This window comes from Sarcophilus harrisii, chromosome 1, assembly GCF_902635505.1.
Source record: "Sarcophilus harrisii chromosome 1, mSarHar1.11, whole genome shotgun sequence".
NCBI lineage: Eukaryota > Metazoa > Chordata > Mammalia > Dasyuromorphia > Dasyuridae > Sarcophilus > Sarcophilus harrisii.
In genome coordinates, this window is record NC_045426.1 from 405,999,508 (window position 1) to 406,023,781 (window position 24,274).

Consider the following 24,274-nt stretch of genomic DNA (forward strand, 5'->3'; position numbering starts at 1 on the left):
GCAGGTAGTTCAAGAGGATCTAGCTATAAGTGATGGGATGCCATTTAAAAGTCAGGGAAAGAAGGTGAGAGAAAGGAAGGGCAGGGTCTAAAGAGTTAGAGGAGTTAGGGAGAGTTCTAGTTGAGAAAAAAACACACAGGCACTTGTCTATGTCAGCAATTGCATGATGGGAATACAGCAAGAGGCATATGGATAATGAGGGTGCTTTTTGCCACAAAGATTACTTATAGGGCAAGAGTACTACCTCTAGTGCACCTACTCTGGGGAAGGAAGGGTTCCTTATCTGCAGGGTCCTTACTGATTTGGTGGTTTGGGCAAAATCTGGTCATTTTAACAAGATAAAACAATTCCAGCCATGCAGCCTCCTTTGTGTGGGACAGGGCTAAAAGAGAATAGGGTGGCCTCAGTTAGGGTTCACATCAATATAACCTTCTCTATCATGGTTTTCCACCCTAAGATATTATAGTAAATTCCCACTATTTGTATGTTAACAATCATTTTTCTATGAATTGCTCAGAATCAGGTCTAGAACACAATTTCATTCAAAGGTTTTCATAAGCTTTTGAAGAATAAAATCATTGACTAAAAACCATTACATTAAATTCCCAATCCCTATATTTATGCACACATGCATTTTTGATTTCCTTCACAAGCTAATTGTACAACAATTCAGAGTCTGATTCTTTTTGTACAGCAAAATAATGTTTTGGTCATGTATACTTATTGTGTATCTAAGTTATATTTTAATATATTTAACATCTACTAGTCATCCTGCCATCTAGGGGAGGGGGTGGGGGGGGGGGTAAGAGGTGAAAAATTGGAACAAGAGGTTTGGCGATTGTTGATGCTGTAAAGTTACCCATGTATAAATCCTGTAAATAAAAGGCTATTAAATAAAAAAAAAAGGGAAAAAAAAAAAAGAATAAAATCATTGAATCAATTCAAATCTGCCCTCAGCCACTTAACACTTCCTAGCTGTGTGACCCTGGACAAGTTATTTAACCCCCAAACACCTCAGCAAAAATAAATAAATGAATAGATAAATAGCTAGATAGATAAATAAATAATAAAGAATTAATCAATTGCCTTATTTTCCCTAGAGACTTCATCCCAGTCCAAATATTTAGAAGTCCCTCGTCCCTACTAGATCTTATCTCCAAAGTACCTCCCTCATTTTACAAGTAACATTAAGTAACACATATGAAGAATTGAAAGAAATATGATATAATTGGTATGATTTTATATTATGGTTGGGGTGGGGGGAATGGAGCCAAAAGAACAATGTATACAATTCCTACATCTGTGTAAATGAATACTTTAAAAACTATGGCCCATACAACGGACATTATTGGGAGTCTCACTTTCCTTTAACAAATGGTAATTATCTAGGACTATTATTACCATATCACACTTGTAAACTACTCTACCTATTTGCTGGGAAGAAATTTAGTTGGGTTTGTCTGCTATATCTTTCAATAAAATAAATCTTCCAACCAAAATCTTTTCCAACCAAAAACCTTTCTTTGATAAAGTTGTATCTCTAGCGTTATTTTTAAAATATTTTAAATTTTTATTATTTATTTAAGTCTTTTCTTTCTAACTTGAGTTCCAAATTCTTTCCTTCCCTCTCCTTGAGGAAGCAAGAAGCAAATCAATTATATGTGTGAAATCATGTAAAACATTTCCATTTTAGCCATCTTTGTTTTTTTAAACCAACTAGGATAAAGTGAAAAATTACACTTCAATTTGTGCTCCGAGTTCATCAGTTCTCTCTCTAAAGGTAGATAATGATGATAATACTACCTAAACAAATTATTTATTTAGTGCTATATCAAACACACTCCCAAGAAACTATTTTACTGACGCAGAAAAAAATAGCAAAATTCATCTGGAAGAACAAAAGATCAAGAATTTCAAGGGAATTAATGAAAAGAAAAGCAAATAAAGGTAGCCTAGCTGTACCAGATCTAAAACTATATTATAAAGCAGTGGTCATCAAAACTATTTGGTACTGGCTAATAAATAAAGAAGTTGATCAGTGAAATAGGTTAGGCTCAGTCAATGACTACAGCAATCTATTATTTGACAAACCCAAAGACCCCAGAATTCACATTTGACAAAAACTGCTGGGAAAATTGGAAACTAGTATGGCAGAAACAAGGAATTGACCCACACCTAACATGATATACTAAGATAAGATCAAAATGGGTTTATGATCTAGATATAAAGTATGATATTATAAACAAATTAGACTCAAATTTGTGGAAGAAGGAACCTGCAACCAAAGAACTAGAGATCATTATTGATTACAAAATAAAAAATTTTGATATATTAAGTTAAAAAGTTTTTGTACAAACAAAACTAATGCAGACAAGATTAAAAGGGAAGCAATAAACTGGGAAAACATTTTTACATTCAAAGGTTCTGATAAAGGCCTCATTTTTAAACCATATAGAGAATTGACTCAAATGTATAATAGTTCAAGTCATTCTCCAATTGATAAATAGTCAAAGGATATGAACAGACAATATTCAGATGAAGAAATTTCAACTATTTGTAGTCATATGACAAGGTGCTCCAAATCACTATTGATCAGAGAAATGCAAATTAAGACAACTCTGAGATACCACTATATACCTCTCAGATTGGCTAAGATGACAGGAAAAGACAATGACGAATGTTGGAGGAAAGTGGGACACTGATACATTGTTGGTGGAACTATGAATGGGATCCAACTATTCTGGAGAGCAATTTGGAACTATGCTCAAAGAGTTATCAAACTGTGCCTACCCTTTGATCCAGCAGTGTTACTACTAGGCTTATATCCCAAAAAGATCTTAAAGAAGGGAAAGAGATCCACATGTACAAAAATGTTTGTGGCAGCCCTTTTTGTAGTGGCAAGAAACTGGAAACGGAGAGGATGCTCATCAGTTGGAGAATGGTTGAATAAATTATGGTATATGAATGCTATGGAATACTACAGTTCTGTAAGAAATCACCAGCAGGATGAATACAGAGAGACTTGGAAAGACTAACATGAACTGATGCTGAGTGAAATGAACAGAACCAGGAAATCATTATACCCTTAATACTGTATGAGGATGTATTCTGATGGAAGTGGATATCTTCAACAAAGAGAAGATCTAATTCAGTTCCAATCGATCAATGATAGACAGAATCAGCTTACACCCAGAGAAGGAACACTGGGAAATGAATGTGGACTACTTGCATTTTTGTTTTTCTTCCCAGGTTATTCTTACCTTCTGAATCCAATTTTTCGTGTGCAACAAGAGAGCTGTATGGTTCTGCACACATATATTGTATCTAGGATCTACTATAACATATTTAACATGTATAAGACTGCCTGCTGTCTAGGGGAGGGAGTGGAGAGAGGGAAGGGAAAAATCAGAACAAAAGTGAGTGCAACTCTTTCTGATCCCATTTAGAGTTTTCTTAGCAAAGATACTGAAGTTGTTTATTATTTCCTTCTCCAGTTTATTTTACATATGAAGAACTAAGAATAGTCAAGGTTAAGTGACTTGCCCAGGATACTTTTAGCAAAATGTAGCTTCCAAGACTATTTTCATTAGATATATTAAGTCTATTTAATTAGATCCATGACTATTTTTAATAATTGTGCATATCCTTTGATCCAGCAATACTACCAATACTAAGGTGATAAGAAAAAGGAATACAAAGACACTCTCAATATCTCTCTTAAGGACTTTACTTCAGCTTTGTCTGAGATCATGATGGCTATAATTTTCTTTTTATAAAAGTACTTCTGATGCATATTCGATTCTACTCCATCCCTTTATTTTAACTGTGTGGCTTTCTGTTTCAAGTGTGACTCTTCTAAACAAAATATTGTCACATTTTGGTTTCTAATCCATTTTGCTACCTGCTTCCAATTTATGGGTGATCTCATCTTATTCACTTTCATAATTAAAATCACTATGAATTTTTCCTTCCACCCTATTTTCTTCTATTTCTTCTTTTTTGTCCTGTCTCTCCTCAAAAGTCTATTTTGTTTCTAAACACTGCCTCCCTTAATTGGTCCTTTCTTTTTTATTCTTCCACTTTTCTCTTTTTCCCCTTTTTTCTTCTATTTCCTTACTAAGTAAGCTATATATACGCAAATTTATATACGCAAATTAATGTGTGTATGTAAAATTATGTATGCATGTATATGTGTATATGTTCTTGCCTTTTTGAACCAAATTCAATCAAAATGAAGTTGTTCCAGCACTGCCTGCCACCTCACCCCCATCTTCCCTTTCCACTCTAAAAACTCTTCCTGACATCTCTTTTATGTGAGAAAATTTCCCTCATTCTACTTCACTTTCTCCCTTCTCCCAGTGAATCTTTCTTTCACTCACCCCTTCAATCCAATATAATAATGCTCTTTGTCTATGTGAACTTCTTTCAACTGTCTTAAAATGATAAAAGTCCATAGGAATTACATGTATCATCTTCCCATAAAAGAATATTATAAACAGTTTAGATTTACTGAGACCCTTATGATTAATCTTTCATGTTTACTTTTTTATACTTTTGTTGAGTCTTACTTAAAAGTTTAAATGTCAAATTTTCTATTCTATTCTTTGCATCAGGAATACTTGAAATTGCCAAATTTTCACTCCTCTCCTTCTTTAGCCTCTAGTACATGACTCCTTCTGGACATTCTTCTCTGGAATTTCAGGATACTACTCTTTCCTGTTTTTCTCCCTATTTCTCTGACCACATCCTCAGTCTCATTTTCTGGCTCTTCATATGTATCATCTCTAAATGTGGCTGGTCCCCAAGTATCTGTTCTTTCTTTCTATCTTCTTTCTCTACACTCTCTCTTGGTGATTTTATCAGCTTCCTACAGATTTGGGATATGGATCCATACATCTACTTCCAGCATCCCCTTTAGTCTCACTAATAAAGAATCTTGCAGGGAGAAAATTCTTTGAACTCCCAAAGAGGAACACGAGTCTTCTCACTGGAAGTTCCTTTTAATGAAGCAATGAAATCACAAGACTGGTGCCATTAATAATTTATATCATATGTATCAAGGAAATAGATCCATAAAGATATATCCAAGTACAGCAGATGAGGAGCTTCCCCGGGCCACATTTATTGCAAACATAATTTATATTTTATATACAAATATTAAATGTAAGTTATATCAAGCCAAAGTCAGCTTCTACCTTCCCAGACAACTCCTGAACAGTTTATAACAGTACTTGGTATTAAAAACACACACACACACACACACACACACACACACACACACACACACAAAAAAAACCCCCACCAAAGTCCTATGGACCAAAACTTACAATAAATATAATAAAACTTAATTTAAAAATATAAAAATTATTCTTAGCTCTAAGCTCATTCTCTTAAAAATATAAAAATCACTATGCAATACAAAAACAGATGGCTAGTTGTAACCCCTTAGATCCAGTCCTTCCCAATGAGCTGCCTTAAGAGATTATTGCGCAAATCAAAGACTTTCATTTATACAAATAAAGAAACTGGGATGCAGAAGTCAAATCCACATTCACTATCCTAAGTGGTCCTAGGCAAAGGTAGGACTAAAATACAAGCCTCCACTTTGCTTATTTATTTCTCTTCCTCTAAACATCTATACATAGAGATAATCCTCTGGTAAGGAGGACCTCACAAGGATAACTCTGAGTTTTACTAAAGCTCTCCCACACTAGCATGACTTTAGAATTAGATTTAGGTTTCTGAGTGGAATGTATTCTCTGAGAAATAAACATTCATAAGTTCAGCAGAAACAAATATCAATGGGAATATGTGTATCTTTGTGAAAAGCATTTCTTAAATATATCAGGCTTAGGTTGGGACAACCAATTCTAAAATAAAACATATTAATAATTGATCATATACAATGTCTTGTTTATTTTTCTACCATCCCTAGAATATAGTAAGCATTAAACATTTATTGAATGAATGCTTTGCATGCGTATGAACACATGCACGCACAAACACACATACAAGGCAGTTCCCACAAACTGACAAGAAAATATATTCTTCCTACTTCAATTTCATAAAAAAAATAAAAACAAGTCTTTAAGACTACCTGTTAAACTTATTATATACTTCAAAAAAAAAAAAGAAGAAGAAGAAGAAGAAGAAGAAGAAGAAGAAGAAGAAGAAGAAGAAGAAGAAGAAGAAGAAGAAGAAGAAGAAGAAGAAGAAGAAGAAGAAGAATTTCTACATAATAGAGATTCAGTCTTCTTCCTTTTTCCCTCTAAAATATGTATGGAAATTCGTGTTTTATTTACTGCTTCTTAGGTTCATGATTTGAAAACAAAAAGCTTTCTTAAACTTAGGGAAGAAGAATAATAAGATTAACATGTACTTTTAAAATATAACTTGACATATGTTAATAAACAATTTTTATATATACTCTGAATTCAAAGATTCTTAACTTGAGGTCCATGAACTTTTTTTTTTGTTTGATAATTATTTTGACATAAGCAATTTCTTCTATTTTTTTTAAATTTAAAAACATTATTCCTGGGAAGGGGGTCATAGAGTTCAACAAATTGTGAAACATGCAACAAAAATGCTGATAATTCCTGCCCTAGATTATTTTAAAACAAACGTGATAAAAATTTTAATTTAATTTTTAAATGTTGTGCATGGTATTTTCTTAAATAAACAGTAAAAAAAATTATTAGTAAAATGTGATCTTTGAAAAGGGAACAACAGTATGATTGATGGCTTCCTCAGAATGAATGCTAATACAGCATTGCTTTCATTAAATAGAAACTCTTCTTGACTCTAGTGGGGAAGACTGTAATTTAGTTAGTGAGTCTCTTCATCCTAATTATGACATGAAATTCAGGATTGGAGATATAAAAATTTTAAAAATAACAAATCTATAAGGATAAATTATTTCAGCAATACAAGGCTACACTAAATAATAAGAAATAAGAATCTGATAGTAGAAATAACTCAAAATTGAGCTAGACAATAGGTTCTTAACCTGGGTCTATGAACACAGATGAGGAAAAAATTACATCTTTACTTCAACAACTGCTTTTCTTTGTAATTCTATGCATTTTTTACATTTGAAAATGTTATACTGATAAATTCATCAGCCTTACCAGATCGCTGAAGACTACCAAGACCTCATAAAAAAGGTTAAGAACTTCTATGTTAATACAGTATAATAATCAACTATGACACCCTTAACTGTTCTCAGCAATACAGTGATCCAAGACAATTACAAAAGACTTGTAATGGAAAATACTATTAACATCCAGAAAAAGAACTATGGAGTCTGAATGAAGATTAAAACATGCTATTTTCACTTTTTTTTTTTTTAAATTGTGTTTTATTCCTCATGGTTTTTCCTTTTTGTTCTGATTCTTCTTTTACAACATGACTAATATGGAAATATATCTAACATGGAGTATTATATATATAGCCTATATGGTGTCTTTGGGAGGGGAGGGGAGAGAAGAAAAAAAATTGGAACTCAAAATCTTACAAAAATAAATGTTGCAAACTACTTTACAAATAATTTGAAAAAATACTATTAGGGAGAGAGAACTTCTGTGTTAGAGAAAAGCTTCTGTATCTTTAATGTAATAGACTATTTTGGGGGGGGGTATTTGTTTTCCCTTTCATTTTTTTAAAGGGGAATATGATATAGTCAGTACAATCAAACTAATGATAAGGAAAGGCTTGCATATTTAGACAATAATATCACCTTTTGCCATCCATTAATTTACTTCCGCTCACCCCAAAGAAAAGATCATCTTTACACAACAGCTTTATCCAGCCTTTTTTCTCTTTGTGTGAATGTAAATGTTATATGTAATGGTACAAAGACAGTAACAACATTCTCTAATTAAGCAAAAGAGACAATGTATTCCCTTAGCACAAGACCTAGCTAGGTTCCAAAAGAAAACATATGTCTCTCCTGGTAATACCACCAGAGAATTCTAGGACCATATTAAGTATTCATGTTAGAAAAATGAAGTACATGATCAACAATACAAAAAAAGGAATGAAAGAAAATGTAACAAGAGAACACAATGTCTCATTAAACTGTAAATGACATAGTTCCAAATTTAGGACCTTTAAAACAATAACAGCAGATTTCCAGATAGTCTTCTTGAAAAAAAGGAGAAAATTACATTTTATAGACTTCTTATATGCAACATTTCCACATTTTTGCATGAGAAGAAATAATTCCATACATAGAATCTCCCTCTATTCTCCCAGGGCACTTTTCTTCATTAAACCCCCAAAGCAGTCTGCATTCTCTCATGGTTGTCCCATTGTGCTTTCCATTTTAGTTATCTACAAACTATTCTTATTTCATCTACTAGACAGAAATCTCTTTGAGAGCAGGTTCAATATATTTTTTCATTTTTTTGATTTCCCACAGTACCCAGCACAAATAGAAGGGTCTTTGAGGGCTGGCTCAAATCACAAAGACCTGAGTATGGAGCCTATAATTGCTGATTTTAAATACTGGTTATGTGACAACATATAAATCACTTTACTTCTTAGTGCCCAAGATAGCCTTCAAAAACAATAAATAACAGAGGAGTTGCCTATATGCATTAATGAAGAGTTTCCACACATGGGCTTCTAATGCTGATAAAAATCATGTCTCTGGAAGGAAAAAAAATAAATCACCACACCCAAGACAGTGACTTGTATATAACAAATACTTAACAAATATTTACTGGCAAATAAATCAAGGATTCAACAATTGAAGGAATTAACATCATAAAAACATAACACTGCAAAACCTATATACAAGTACCAATTATAAGAATGACCAGTTCCCAGGTTATCCTATGCTTTGATTTAATAATTATCTGATAATGATAAAAGACCTTTGTAAAAGTACCTACTCTGAAGTCTCATGGATAAGACTGTGGGCTTTCAAAAGATTTATGCCAGCAGTATGGTGAATAGGTGAAGATGCAAAACACTGGACACTAAAACTAGGAAGACAAAACCAGAAAAACAATGCTGCTCTCAAGGGGGTTATACTCTACACAAAGGAGATACAATATTCAAAATGGCTAAGTGGAAAGCAAACTAAGAAATGAAAGATGGTTAGGGCCTGGAAGAATCAAGGAAATCATCATAGGAAAAAAGCAGGTAAGTATTGAAGGAAGGTGAGGGCTGTGAAAAGAAAGATTAATTGAGAGCAAATTCCAGGCATTACAAAAATCTTGAGCAAATAAATTAAGGTAGAAAATGAAATCCTGAGTTAGGAGAAAAGCTGTTCAGTTTGGCTGGAATGTGAAGTACATGAAGAGAAATAATATGAAAACAGGATAAAAAAGTAGATTGGAATCAAGAGATGGTCTTAAATGTCACTTTGAAGAATTTCTCTTTTATCCTGGAAAAAAACAGGGAGCCCAAGTTGGTTTTTGATTAGTGAAATTACATACTCTGTTGTGTACCTGAGGTAAAAATACTTTGACAGCTGGGTAAAATATGGCTTGGAAGCATGAGAGACTGAAGGCTATGACAATAATACAGGGAAAAGGAAATAAATATCTAAAAGAGGAGGGAGGGGGCTTTATGATTTAAGTGAAAGGGATAGATACTGGAGATTGTGGAGGCTATTAGACCTTGGCACTTGATTGAGAGATAGAAGGAAAGATATAAATGAGGGAAGAATGAAAAATGACTACAAAATTATAAACATGAGTGATTGGGAAAATGTTGAAATCTTTTCAGTAGAAATGGAGACATTTAGAGAAAGGATTTCTTGTTTAGATATTTCAGTTGTGTCCAAATCTTCATGATCCCATCTGGGGTTTTCTTGGCAGAGACAGGGGAGTAGATTGCCATTTCCTTCTCGAGCTCATTTTACAGATGAGAAAACTGAAGCAAATAGGGGTGTTAAGTGGATTACTCAGGATTCACACAGTAAGTTTAATATCTAAGGCCAAATTTGAACCCAGAACTGCACCATTTAGCTGCCCCTTAGAGAAGGCACAAGAAAATTTAAATTCTGTTTTAGATATACTGATTCAGATGCCAAAAGGACATCTACATGGAGGTACACAACAAGCACCTGGAAATGTGCAGTTAGGATTCAGGAATAGAGACAAAAGTTGCTTATCCAGATTTATTAATCATCTCTTCTGTCCATGAAATCACCAAGAAAAGAGAATGCAAATAAAGAAGAATAGAGAGTCCAGGATAAAGTCTTGAGGAACCATGTTGAAGAGGTAGTAGATGGATGATAATCCAAGCAAAGAAGAAATCCATATCAAAAAAAAAAAAAAAAAAAAAAAAAAGACAGATTAGACGTGAGCAAAGGATGGTCATAAGTGTCAAAGATTGAAGAACCAAAAGATGAGGAAGAGTGAAAAAAAAAAGACACTGTTTAGCAGCTAAAAACATTACTAAATCTTTGAAAGAGCAGTTTCATTGGAATGGTCACATTGGAATCCAGATCACAAAAGTTGAGAGGTAAGTAGGTAGTAATTGTAGATGACCAAACAATTGACAATGAAAGGCAAAAGAAATACAGAAAAGTAGTTTAAGGCAGAGGTTCTTAACCTAAGGATCTGTGAACTTAAATGGAAAATAAATACATTTATCTTCACTAAACTCTAACAAATTTATTATTTTCTTCAACTACTTTTAAACATTGTTTTAAGGAGGAGGTCCATAGGCTTTACCACACTGTCAAAGGAGTATGACCTTAAAAAAAAAAAAAGATTTAAAAACCCCTAGTTTATGAGGAAGGCAGGGTCAATTGAAGATTTTTTTATGTTTAGAAGAGACATGAGTACTTTGTTTAAGTAAATCAGGAAAGAGCTAATATGATGGTAGGTGACAGAAAGAGAAGAAAAAAGAGAATGTCCTCAAAATACAGAGAGAGACACTAAAATATACCAAGACAAACAATGAAAGAGTCACACAAGTGACACATATTTAGAATTATTTATGAAACAAGCTCTCAAAGAGGCAGTGGGAATAATGACAACAAGAAGAGAAATTTGTAAGAAAAACAATCACCTCTACTTCAAAGACCAGAGCAAAATTGAAAGAATAGGATGAAGATGGAAAGGGATTATGAGGTTTGAAGTAATGGAAGTGATGGAATTCACAATGGACGGCCTTGAATTTCAGGAAAGTAGAAACTAAGATCATCTGAGAAAGAAGAATGAGAATGGCAGTAAAGGCTGGAAGTGAGAGGATGTTGTAACAATCATTACATATCACAGGACATGAGGGCTGATCAGAAAAGAATACAAAATTTATTGTATATCTGAATGAGGTTAAAGAATATGAATTTGTGATACACCTAGACAACAGAGTTCCATAACTTTCTCCAAAAGAATTCAGCAATTTCGAAGTAGTGGAAGAAACAGATGACTTGGGTAACCAAAGGTGACAGGAAATTATAAATAATCTTGCTTCTGAATGGGACTGACTGGATGAAATTTCCGTTTATAAGACTAGACCTAAGTCACATGATCCTTATTTCCAGAGCCAGAAGATCAGGCCTTGTTACCTTGGGTTGGAGAAAGTCACATGAAGTTAGTGAAGTTACAGGAAGTGATAAGACCCACAGGAAGCAGATAAGATTGGTGACCACTGGTCAAGAATGGTTACTTCCTTTTAGTGTAGCCAATTAAAAGACTTGGGTCTTTTGCTATTTAAATCCGACAAATCAGAAGCTTGTCAGGTATGCTTGGGCCTCGCCATTCAGGGACTAAATGTTTTCTCTTTGTACCTAAAGAGGTCTCTGATTAGTTAATTTGGGAAAGGGGGTCTAGCACCACACACTTCACAAAATAAGAGAAAGCAATGGAGGTGAAGTTGAGACTATAGAAAACTTAGATTAAAAGCAAAGTCATATAACATTCAAAAAACATTTACAGATAAAGTTAGAAAGACAATAAACAGATGCAAAAGAAACAAATCCATCAACATTTTTCTAGTGCTTGTAAGTGATATTGAAAGTCCATGTGACTTGAACCCAACTCTATAAGGAACAAAAGCTGATTTTTTTCATATACAATATACAAGAATATGGGCTAGTTTCCATGAATTATAATGATAAGTTCCACCATATTCTGCTCAGTTCACAACTAAAGCATTGTATTCAGTTTTGGATGCCACATTTTAGAAATAGTGATAAGCAGGAAAACATTCAGAGACCATATCAGAATGATAAAGACCAGAATGACAAAAGGCCCAGGAGATCATGCCAGCTATTGAATGCCCAAGAAAATAGGCATTTTTAACCTAGAGAAAGAGATTGCTTGAGGGAGAAAGAACATAGTTCTCTTCAAGGGCTGTCACAAAAAAAAGGATTACACTTATTTTTCTGGGTCCCAAAGGGCAGAATGAGGAATAATCTACAGAAGTTACAAAGGCACAGATTTGGGCTTCAGGTTAGAAAAACTTTATAACAGTCAGAATTTGTTAGGCTTAGCATACAGCTATCTTGCAAAGTTGTGCATCCCCCCCCTCACCAGGAGGATTCAAGCAAATGTCTTTTGATAGACAGAAGTAGACCTTTGGTCAGAGGTGGGGCGACTTCTAAGATACCTTCCAAATCTATACGGAATTCCATTAAGCCATTACCTCACCCCCAAATAGGAGTTGTTCATCAAGTAAAAAAATAATACCCAAAGAATAAATTGGATGGGTTCAGAGAATACCATAACATTCCAGCATCTTCCTATTATAGAACTCAAAACAAAATTACTGAAAGGGTCTATAAAATCCTATGTCTCAGTGCCAAGAAAAAAACAGGCTTCCTTTCCACTCTTTACAATGAATCCTTAGTATACACTGTGGGATTGCCCTAGGCAATCTACAAGAATGGAATTCTAGAAAGTCAGATTTAAGATTTACAACAATCAAATAAGTCCTACTCCAGATACAGAGTAAGTCTTAGTCTCAAGAAAATTTCCACATGAGTAGGCCAATTCTAATTCATCCTAACTTCTACTCAAGATTTTAAAGTAGGTCCCCAAAAAAATCTACTTTGGTTTGATTTCATTGCACTTCCCCCAGAATGGCTCTGAATCTTCAGACTAGGGGTTCTGTAATGGAAAATTTGGCAAAGTTACATATCATTTCTCAAAATAATGCTTTTTAAATGCAAAAAACAATACATACAAGACATTAAAAGTTTTGAAATTCAATTATCGAAGTAGTTTTAAAACAAGGTCGTGGAATGCAGGTTAGGAACACCTAGACTAAATAGGTGCTCAGAATTATTCTTCCAGATCTTTCAATATAAAATGCAGTTAAGTCTCAAATAAGTCTTTCCAGCAACATCTCCTATTCTCATCACCCAAGATATTACTAGGGAATCCAGAAATGCCCAGGTGAGATTCAGAGACTGAGAACAGCAAAGGCCAGTTTCAGTAACTTACATATACTTCCATCGTGTTTTTTTTTTCTTATTTCATGTAATTTACGTTCCATATGAAAGAATGCCCTTCAGATGTTAAAAATGAGGACTGACTGTTCTGACATTGATAAATATTGCATTTTCCATATTATTCACAGCACAAACATTACTCAATAATTTCAGGCAAAATATCAACTTAAATTTTAAAATTATTTTATGCAATACTTGGGTGGGGAGTCCTCTAGATCCAGAATGAGAAGAAAGGTTTTTTTGGTTTTTGTTTATAAAACTTAAATAAAATAAAAAAGGCTTTGTATGATACAAGCAATTGTAAGTTATGTTTTCGAAATTATCTGAATGAACGGATTAAAAAAACTACACAATTCACTTTTGATTTTTTTTAAAAAATTGCTGAGTTCCTGTACATACTCTTTGATCCAGCAGTATCTCTTCTGGGTCTATTCCAAAGAGATCATAAAAAAGGGAAAAGCCCCAACATGTGCAAAAATGTTGGTAGAAACTCTTTTTGTAATGGCAAGGAACTGGAAACTTAGTGGATGCCCATCAGTAGGAGAATTACTGAATAAGTTATGATATATGAATGTTATAGAATATTATTGTTCTATAAGAAATGAACAGCAGATGCTCAAAAAGTTATCAAACTGTACATATACCCTTTGATCCAGGAATATTACTACTGGGCTTATATCCCAAAGAGATCTTGAAGAAGGGAAAGGAACCTGTATGTGCAAAAAATGTTTGTGGCAACCCTTTTTGTAGTGACTAGAAACTGGAAATTGAATGGATGTCCATCAATTGGAGAATGGCTGCATAAGTTATGGCATATGAATGTTATGGAATATTATTGTTCTGTAAGAAATGACCAGCAGCATGATTTCAGAAAGGCCTGGAGAGAGACTTACACGAACTGATGCTGAGTGAAATGAGCAGGATCAGGAGATCATTATATACCTCAACAACAATACTATATAATGATCAATTCTGATGGACATGGCTCTCTTCAACAATGAGATGAACCAAATCAGTTCCATTTGTTCAATAATGAAGAGAACCGGCTACACCCAGCAAAAGAACTATGGGAAATTCCTTCTGTTTTTGTCCAGTTGCATTTTTGATTTCCTTCTCAGGTTATTTTTACCTTATTTCTAAGTCCGATTTTTCTTGTGCAGCAAAATAACTGTGTGGATACGTTTACATATATTGTGTTTAACATATACTTTAACATATTTAACATGTTTTGGTCTACCTGCCAAGGGGAGAGGGTGGGGCGAAGGAGGGGAAAAGTTGGAACAAAGGCCAATGCTGAAAAATTACCCGTGCATATATCTTGTAAATAAAAAGCTATAATAAAATAAAAGAAATGATCAGCAGGATGATTTCAGAAAAGCTTGGAGAAACTTACACGAACATCATGCTAAGGGAAGTGAGTAGAACCAAGAAAACACTGTACACAGCAAGAAGACTGTGATGATCAGCTGTGATGGACTTGGTTCTTTTCAACAATGAGATGATTCAGGCTATTTCCATTAGACTTGTGATGGAAAGAGTCATCTGCTTCCAGAAAGAAAACTGTGAGAACTAAATGTGGATTCACAGCTTAGTATTTTCACTTTGTTTATTGTTGTTTGCTTGCTTTTTTCTTTCTTTCTCATTATTTTTCCTTTTTGATCTGATTTTTCTTGTGTATCATGATAAATATAGATATATGTAAAGAAAAATTGCACGTTTAACCTATATTGGATTATTTGTTGCTGGGGTGGGGAAAGAGGAACATTTGTAATACAAGATTTTGCAAAGGTGAACGGTGAAAACTATCTTTGCATGTATTTTGAAAATAAAAAGCTATTATTAAAAATATACCGAGCCCCTCTTTATAAAGCATTTCTATGAAAGTTTGTCAAGGACAATTTTTTTATTTTTGAGATTTATGCTAAACTAAAACTTCTTCATATGCATTATAAGAATTCTTTCTTAATAGATATCTTTGTCAAAATATAGGGGATTGCATGACTGTACATGTATAACCTATCAAACTGCTTGCAATTCAAGGAGGGAGAGAATTTAGAACTCAAAAATTTTCAATGTAATTAAAAACATTAAAAGTTAAAATAAATAAATCAAACTCCTATCAACTATAAAAACAAAATGACATAAAGGATTACAAAAATGCCATGCTTTGCCAAAATGTCCCAAAATCATCCCTATTTTAAAAAGTAAAGAAACAGTACTGGAATCTAACACACCACATAAAATATCTATGGAGAATTATGCAGTGCTTCAAACTACATATTAAAAATTTAAATGGAGATATGGCTTAGTGGAGCAGAGGAATGTAAAGACACAAAGTTCTATTTCTGAATTGTAACTTCACCGAGTAACTTTGGGCAAGATCTTTGTTTATCATCTCAGGAAAAGATTCATATTTAATTCATTTGTTGAGCATTTATTAAATGACTACTGATAAAATATATTCAATTATGGGGAATACCAAAAGTAAGGACACCCTCTTCCTTCACAGAGTTTATATTTCAATAGCAAAGACAAGATGCAAACACACAAATAATTCTAACATAAGGCAGAAGATAAAAGAATGACAAAACAAGTATAAAGGGTTATTGAGGTCCCAAATAGAAATGTTGGAAGTGCTTAAGTACAATACTCTGTGCTACTCAAACATAATTAGAAAAGATAATTGGTTTGCTTAACATTTAAAATTTGAATCAAATAGTCGATTTATTTTTTCCCTTCTAGAGCACTATTCCAAATTACTCTATGGAATGGTATGATACCTAAATTCTCTCTACCAACTATAGGCTCAGCTAGACTAGGACTAGCTAAGAATCCAGTAATAAATGCTTGTTAACCTGAATTAAATTCAATAGGGAGCAGAAAGTAGATAGGCAGTTAAGACAAGCAGATTTAAGACAAGACATATAGAGATGAGTAGGGCCAATCAATCAGCAAATGTTTATTAAATGACTACTCTATGCCAGATACTGTGCTAGGCTCTAAAGATACAAATACAAAGAATGAGACAATCCCTTCTCTCAAGAATCTCAGAAAATGGAGGAAGTGACACAAGCTAGTTTTTGAAGGGAGTTAGGATTCCTAAATGACACAGAAAAAAAGGGAGTGCATTCCAGATGAGAATTTTTATTTTACCTGTGCAAAGACATGAAGATGAGATAAAACATCGTGTGTGCAGAGTCAGTTTGGAAATAATGTCTTTTGGTTATTAAAAAAAAAAAAAAAACCAAAGTTTTTCCGATCAGTAAGACAATAGAGAATAGAGTCAATAATATAGTATTATATTTGGAACTCAAGAGTTCAACTTCAGTCTCTGCCACTTAGGAGTTATGTGACAACTAGGCAAGTCATCTAACTAACCTCTTGGTCTCATCTGTAAAAGCACCCACTTTGTAAGGCTGCTGTGAGAATTAATGAGATAATGTAAAGTGTTTTGCAAATCTTAAAGCACTATATAAATGTGAGATTATCATTCAATTTTTTAAAAATATATTCAAAGACTAGAGTAGAAGATAGGCCCCACTCTGAGAGATTACATCCATAAGAATATATAAACAAAGTCTTCTCCCTTTATCTAATACTGTAATAGTCTCACTGTCCTACATACAAAATGATCATTACCTGAAAACAAGGGCAGCGATAATGAGACTTGCAATGAATTATTTTTTAAAGTAAAATGTTCTACCCTAGTTAAAAGTTATACTCTAGCAATATGTCCAGATAAAATAATTTGGCTTATTTGATAAACACAATGACATGTTTAATATTTCATATTCACATTTTAACATACGTATAAATCTACAATAATAAAGAATGTGATCCATGCTTGAGCAAGTCAGAAACCATTTGGGTGATTATCCCCTCAGTTTCAACATAGTCAGAAGGGCCAGGGGTAGAAAGAGGCCCCTCTGCATGCTTTGCACTAATGTTTCACTACTTTCAGCTGCAACTCTGGCATGTAAGTGCTGATAAAATATTTGAAAAATAATTTTTGTCAAAATTTGAAATGTGGCAGAGATTGGAAAACATTAAAACTACACTTTGAAATGTTCCCAAAAAACTATAGAGGAGATTCACACGTTAAAAAATGTCTCTACACTGGCATGTCTGCACTACTGACAGTATCAGGCAAACTTCACAAATGAAGAATTATGCATAAAATCTTCAATCTAAAATAGCACAATGCCAGCTGTAATATTAACTTGGATGCATTTTTATCTAACCTATGCCAAAACAAAAAAAAGTTTTTAGTAGATTAAAGTTAGAATAAGTAAGAATTTAGTACAAAATTGTCTAATGTGAGGTACATCTGACCTAAAATGTCCAGTTAACTGAATTCATATAAAATTCCTTCAGTATTTCACATTTTTTTCAAGCCTGAAATTCTATGTCTAAACTATGTCCTACACAAATAGAAAACTTTGAACTATTTTCTAATTAATTCCTGTGCATTAATTTTATTTCCCCAATTATTTTGCAAGCTCCATGACTGCACAGTGAGTAAATGTTTGGTTACAAACCAATTCATTCACTCAACAAAGTTATTGGTGTTGTGTGTCTATGAAAGAGCACCACACTAGGAGTCAAGAGAACTAGGCTTATATCTCCCAGATATGACTTAAAAGTTGTGCGTATTTGAGCAAATCGGGTCAACCCTATGAACTTCTCACTTGTGGATAATGTCCTATATTTAAAATGTGGACAATAATAACTATACTCATTACACCACAGAGTTCTAGGCAAAAAGCATTTTAATAAACTTTAAGGTGCCACAAAAAGGTGAGCTACTATTATTACTATCATATTATCATTAGTTCTCATAGTACAGAACACAGCATGTACTCCATACTTGCTGATCAGCTGTTATTGCCTTGGACACCCAAGAGATGACAGAACAAAGGTCAAAGATGGATCAACATTAGAAGAGGGAGAACTATATACTGCTTTCAACTGGGGAAGGAACCTATCACTGGACCTAATTAGTCTCTGACAACGAAGTATTCTAGGAAACGACAGAGTCTAATTTTGTTACATGGGTATGATATTTAATTGTTTTAGTTGCTCACTCAAATGATCTTTCACTTTGATTCTTCTATTTACTTATATTACCCTTCAAACAGATTTTTCTGATTCTGGCTTCAAGTTACACTCCAGAAATCACAGATAGTGATCATCAGATGCTCCAGTCATATGGCAGATGGGCACAAGAGCTGTCAACTGGAGTATGGAAAATCAGTTTTATCCGGATAATGCAATGATTGTGTCCATTAATGAAAGTGTAAGTTTCTCGGACAAGGATATCAATAGTCATTCTGTTCAGATCACATTTGAAGGAACGAGTTTAAATCAATGTGAGAACTAAATGTGGATTTTTCATTTATAACACTGAAAACTTGAAGTAAAAACAAGGAAGAGTGAAAGGACCTAGATTATGTCACATAAAGTATGGCTGAAGGAATTCAAAACTGTTAAGACATAGAAGGACATCATAGCTGTCTTCAAATATTAGAAGGCTTCTCATATCATGGAAGGAGGAGATTTTCTGTATAGTTGAATTTGATCACAGGGCTAGAGATTTAAAACTGGAAGAAATTTCAGAAGTCATCAAAGTCCCTTATTTAAAATCAGGAAACTGAGGCCTAGTAAGGTTTAGCAATTTGTCCAGTTATACAAGAAGTAAAGAGAGAACTGGGACTTGAATTCCAGCTAAACTTCTTTTGAGCCGAAGTTCTGAATTTTGGATATGATATTCCTGCACCTTTTAACTTTGGAGTTTCTTCTTTTTTTTGGGGGGGGGGGGTGACCAGTAGATTCTTTCTGTTTTCACTTTGATCTCTGATTCTAAAAAATGTGGTTGTTGTTTTTTTATGACTTCTTCAAATATCTTGTTTAATTAAAATAATTCAATGATTCTTAAAATTAGCTTTTAATCTGTTTCAATTGCTTTTGACAGGAGACAACCTTATATTTTCTTTTATTTGACTATCTTTTGACTTTGTTTTAATATTTCTTATTGTCTTGTATAGTTATTAACTATGGTTTGGTCTATCACAATTTTCAAGGAGCCTGTTACTTGGAGATTTTGTACCTTTTGTGTTAAGCTGTTAAATCTTTTCCCCAAGTCCTACCTCTCAGTCTTTTTCCAAGTCCTATTTCTCTTTTCTTTTCCAGGGTTTAGCATAGTGCTGTTCTTAGATCTTTATTGGAATTGTTGGGAAAGAGTCAATAGGGAGGTGAAATTAAGCTGTTTTCTTTTATCCTACTTAATCATCATAGCTGGAGTCTCCAAGGTCCTAAAGATCCCAAATCCAATACTCCTTCCAAGACATTCATTACCGTATCTCCAAAAGACAGAATTAGTACCAAGAGGTAGAGAAAAATTTGAACTCAGTAGAACTAAGATATATATATATATATATATATATATATATATATATATATATATATAAAAGTAAAACCAACTACTTTATGAAGTAGTGACTCCTTATTAAGAGGGGCAAACAATCATTAAGAATGCTCACAAAATTTCTAACCATCAGTCAAGAATGTTGTAAAAGGGCCTATAATACTGGACAGGAAGTTAAATGAAATGTTTTTCTAAGGTATTTTTCAACTCTAAGTCTATGATTCTGACCATCTCTGGCACCATAGTGCCAGAGAAAAATTGCATGAGTGACAGCAATGAAACTGGAGATCCTAGTTCTAGTGAACAATTTAATTATCTAAAGTGAGTTATTTTCTCTACATGTATTTAGACTTCTTTATAAGCGTAAGGATAATGCTATATTACAAAACTTTGAAGTCTAAGGAAAGATTAAGAAGAAACTGACCTATATAAAATCTTTTTTTCCCCTGAGGCAATTGGGGTTAAGTGACTTGCCCAGAGTCATACAGTCAAGAAGTGTTGTATCTGAGGTCACATTTGAACTCAGGTCCTCCTGATTTCAGGGCTGGTGCTCTATCCACTACACCAACTAGCTGCCCCCAAAACCTTTTTCTTTTGCATTATTTTTTGAAACTAATTACCACTGGATCATGTCAAAGTTATGTGATGAATCAAAAGGCAACAGGCTACAAAAATAATTGCACCTAGTAGGCCATTATACTTTTAGCATTATGGCCAAAAATAAAACTAATACTTATTCCATAGAAATTTTAAATGCATTTTCAATACCATTTGTACAAGACTAATACATGATCAAGATTTATGTTTTAATCAAAACAATACAAATCCAATTAAAAATTGGTTTTAAATCCAGATAAATAGTTATTTCTTAGGATAGCAATAGGCTCTCATCTGTGCCTAGCTTCATCTTTTTTACAGAAAGAGTAAGGATACATAATTGAGGTTGGGAGAAGAAGGAGAAGAAAGTAGAACCACATGAGATGCACCCAAAGAAAGATGAATATTTAAAATCAGTTACTGTCATTAACAACAAAGGCTGAACTTATCCTAACCATAGAATTCTTGATGTAACAAAGAGATAGAAAGAACGAATCACTAAGAAGTCTGGTAAGATGGGTAAAAAATACAAGAGATCATTAACACAGAAAAAAGGAGAAATGATGACTATTGTTTTCAATACTATTGTTTGAGGACTGGGTCAGCTAAGTGTAGAGAGGCTAGTTTTCAACAGATTTTTTTTTCCTTCAGTGCAATTCAGGCTACCTATATTAAGATGCAAAAGGGATGACAACTGTAATTAAAGAATACCCATAAATTCAATCAAATCCAAATTGTGAATTATATTCAGAATGCAATGTCTCTTCTGTAAAAAGAGGAGACTAAATCAGATTATCTAAAATGTTTCTACTCTACCCAAAATACTATAGGTATTCTTAAAATCATGGCTAGCATTTATACAGCAACTGTAGGTTTGCAAAGCATTTTACATTGTGCTTCTTTGATCCTCACAACAATTCTTTGAGGTAAATACTATTTCTTATCCCCATTCTTATACAGGAGGAAACTGAAACTCAATAAGGTTAAGTGACTTGCCAGAATCACCTACCTAAATATGTAAGTCAGGATTTTGAGTCTTCTTGACTCAAAGACCAGCACTATGTCCAACACCCCATAAGTAGCTTGTTTAATAACTTATTTTTTTCTTAATCTAAACTGCTATGGTACATAGTGACAACACTAAGTAAACACTTAAGACTCTGATAGAGAAGAAAAATCTAGAAAAACAGAGCAAAGCACAATATAACTACAATGACATTATCAATATGAAATCTATCAGTTTCTATTTGCAGAAAAATCTCCTTGGCTTTCATGAATATCTAGGAAATGGAAACATGCTTTCACCACACTGATAAACTTGAAAGCTAATTAAGTGCCAATGTACACTGCACTGTTCTGTACATATCTGGAATACTCTGCTCAGCTGGAGTGACACACTTTCTGAGGGGCACTGATAAACTGAAGCAGGGGCAAAATATAAGCAAGATGGTGAAGGATCTGGAAAAAAAATATGTCACATAAAAGAAGAGCTGCAGGAACTGGGGGGTGGTGCAGCTCTGAAAACACTTTTCAAAGGGAAAGGTTCATCCTGTTCCTCCTAGCCGTAGAAGAGCCACACCCTCAGTTTAAAACATGGCATTTTTTATAACAAGACATTTTTAATAACAAATGTTTATGCTGGGTTATATGTATTGTGGTTATTGTGAGAATTCTTTACACAGCAAATGATGGTCACTCTTTTGAGTTTACACTGGCAATTTATGGATGACAAAGCATTTCTATAGATGAAAGAGCTATGTTCTTCATTTGTATGTTTGAAGTTGACCATTTTGGAATTAAACCTGTTGAACAATTCTTAAATAGACCATCAGTATATTTTCCACATTATTTTGAAATATTAAAAAATGTTACACTCTTCTAGATTATGTAGGGTCTATAATCTTCTGGAATTAAACCTGTTGAACAATTCTCAAATAGGCCATCAATGTATTTTCCACTTTATTTTTAAATATTAAAAAAATAGTATACTATTCTAGGCTGTAGGCTCTATAATCTACCTGTTTGCTTGTTTTGTCTGTATTTTCTCATAAGGGAGCAAATCCAGCAAACTAGATTCCCAAGAGAGGAAAAACAAATCATTCAGTCGCTGCCTCAGGTGGATTATGAAAACGGCAGTCCTGAATATATATATATATTTACATAGATATAGATATAATATAGATATATAGATTTATATATATATATAATATATATTTATTATATAAAACTAATAAACATAAATATAAGTAAAAATAAATATATATAGAGATATAATATAGATATATAGATCTATATATATAAATATATAATATATATTTATTATATAAAACTAATAAATATAAATATAAATAAAAATAAATATATATAGAGATATAATATAGATATATAGATCTATATATATAAATATATAATATATATTTATTATATAAAACTAATAAATAAAAAACTAATAAATATATAAATTTAAATAAAAATAAATATATAATATATATAAATATATAGATCTATATATCTATATTATATCTATATATAATATAGATCTATAGATGCCTCCAGGAGTCTGTCTGGATGTACCTGCTGTGATCTGCATTCAGGGACACAAGTTGACGCCTGTTAGTTCACGCACTCAAGGATGAGCAAGTAAGGACATGTATGTTTCTGAAGGCGTTACCAGCGTGTTTCTAACCATCCTGGGCACACAGCAGTGACAGGACGCTTTTTTTAGCCACCGGCCTTTCGGACAGATTTCAGGTAGATATGCGTACAGGTTAATGAAAAACAGGGTGTATGCCCCATGTTCACAGGTTGGGTGCTGAGAAGAGGCAAGTTGGGCAGCACCAGCGAGAGGAGGCGGGGAAGGAAATGGGCCTCGGCGGCCCCTCTTCTCACTTTTCCCGCGCTTCTTCCCAGCCCCGGGAGGGCACACCTGGCCCAGGTGAGCCGCCCCTCCTGCTCCCCCGGCCCCGTCCCCCCGGGCCCGCGCGCGCTCACCAGAACAGCAGGTTGGCGCAGACAAAGCCCATCAGGCTGCGGAGTGGCCTCCGCCAGCTCAAAGCATCCCCGACGCAGCCACTCAGCAGCAGCACCGGCTCCCCCAGCAGCCAAGTCACCGCGGCCGCCGCCTGCTCTTCCCACGGGCGCCGGGGCCCCGCCGGCTCGGCGGCGGTCTTCTCCAAGGGCCGGGGAGCGCCGGCCGCAGCCCCCCGCTCGGTGTCCGCCGCGGGCGCAGCTTCCTCCTCTTCCTCCTCGGCAGCCGGGGCAGCCACGGCGGCTGCCCGCGCACAGCATCCTCCCTCCTGCTTCTCCTCCCGGGGTCCCGGACTCGCCATCTTCTGTTTCCACTAGTGCTTTCTGGGGCCCGGCGGGGACTGTCGAGCCCTGCGGTCTGTGGGGTTGTTGGTGACGGGGAGAGTCGTGGGAGCGTTGGTGATGCTGCCGCTGCTGCTGCTGCCGCTGTCGCTGCTTGCCTCCGCCTCGGCTCCGAGGGCTCCCCGGGGCCGAGAGGGGAGGAGCGTGGGTGGATGCAGCGCGCAGGGCGGCCGGGGGCCGAGGGGGCGGGCGCTAGACTAGCCCGAGGCTGCGGCGGGGGCTGCGGGCGGCGGCCGCGCACGGAACTGCTGATTGGGGGGGGGGGGGACTTGTGACGTCACAGAGCCCGGGCTGGCCGGGAGGCGCGCCGAGCTGGGCTGCGGCGGTCTACCCCACACCGAGCCGGCTGTCGCTGGGGGGGGGCGGACTGAGCCAGTCTGGGGAGGAAGTGGGTGTGGCCAGGTTAGCCTGACACCAGCTGGTAGATGCACGCAGACAGACCGACCGGGAGCGGCGTGCGCGCGTCC

General features: G+C 35.0%; 1 protein-coding gene across 3 annotated transcripts in view; it reads right to left on the reverse strand.

Annotated features, from left to right (window-relative positions):
- Positions 1-24,035, reverse strand: part of RETREG1 (reticulophagy regulator 1) — a 173,436-nt gene extending 149,401 nt beyond the window's left edge. Inside the window, exon 1 of one of the 3 annotated variants that reach the window (XM_031946140.1) lies at positions 23,430-24,035. In XM_031946140.1, the coding sequence (XP_031802000.1) occupies positions 23,430-23,767 (338 nt within the window). In that variant the 5' untranslated portion in view covers positions 23,768-24,035. Of the gene's footprint in view, positions 1-23,012; positions 23,322-23,429 lie in introns of those variants that run through there. The other 2 variants (XM_031946142.1, XM_031946141.1) reach the window with 2 other exon arrangements.
- Positions 24,036-24,274: the final 239 nt, after the last annotated feature.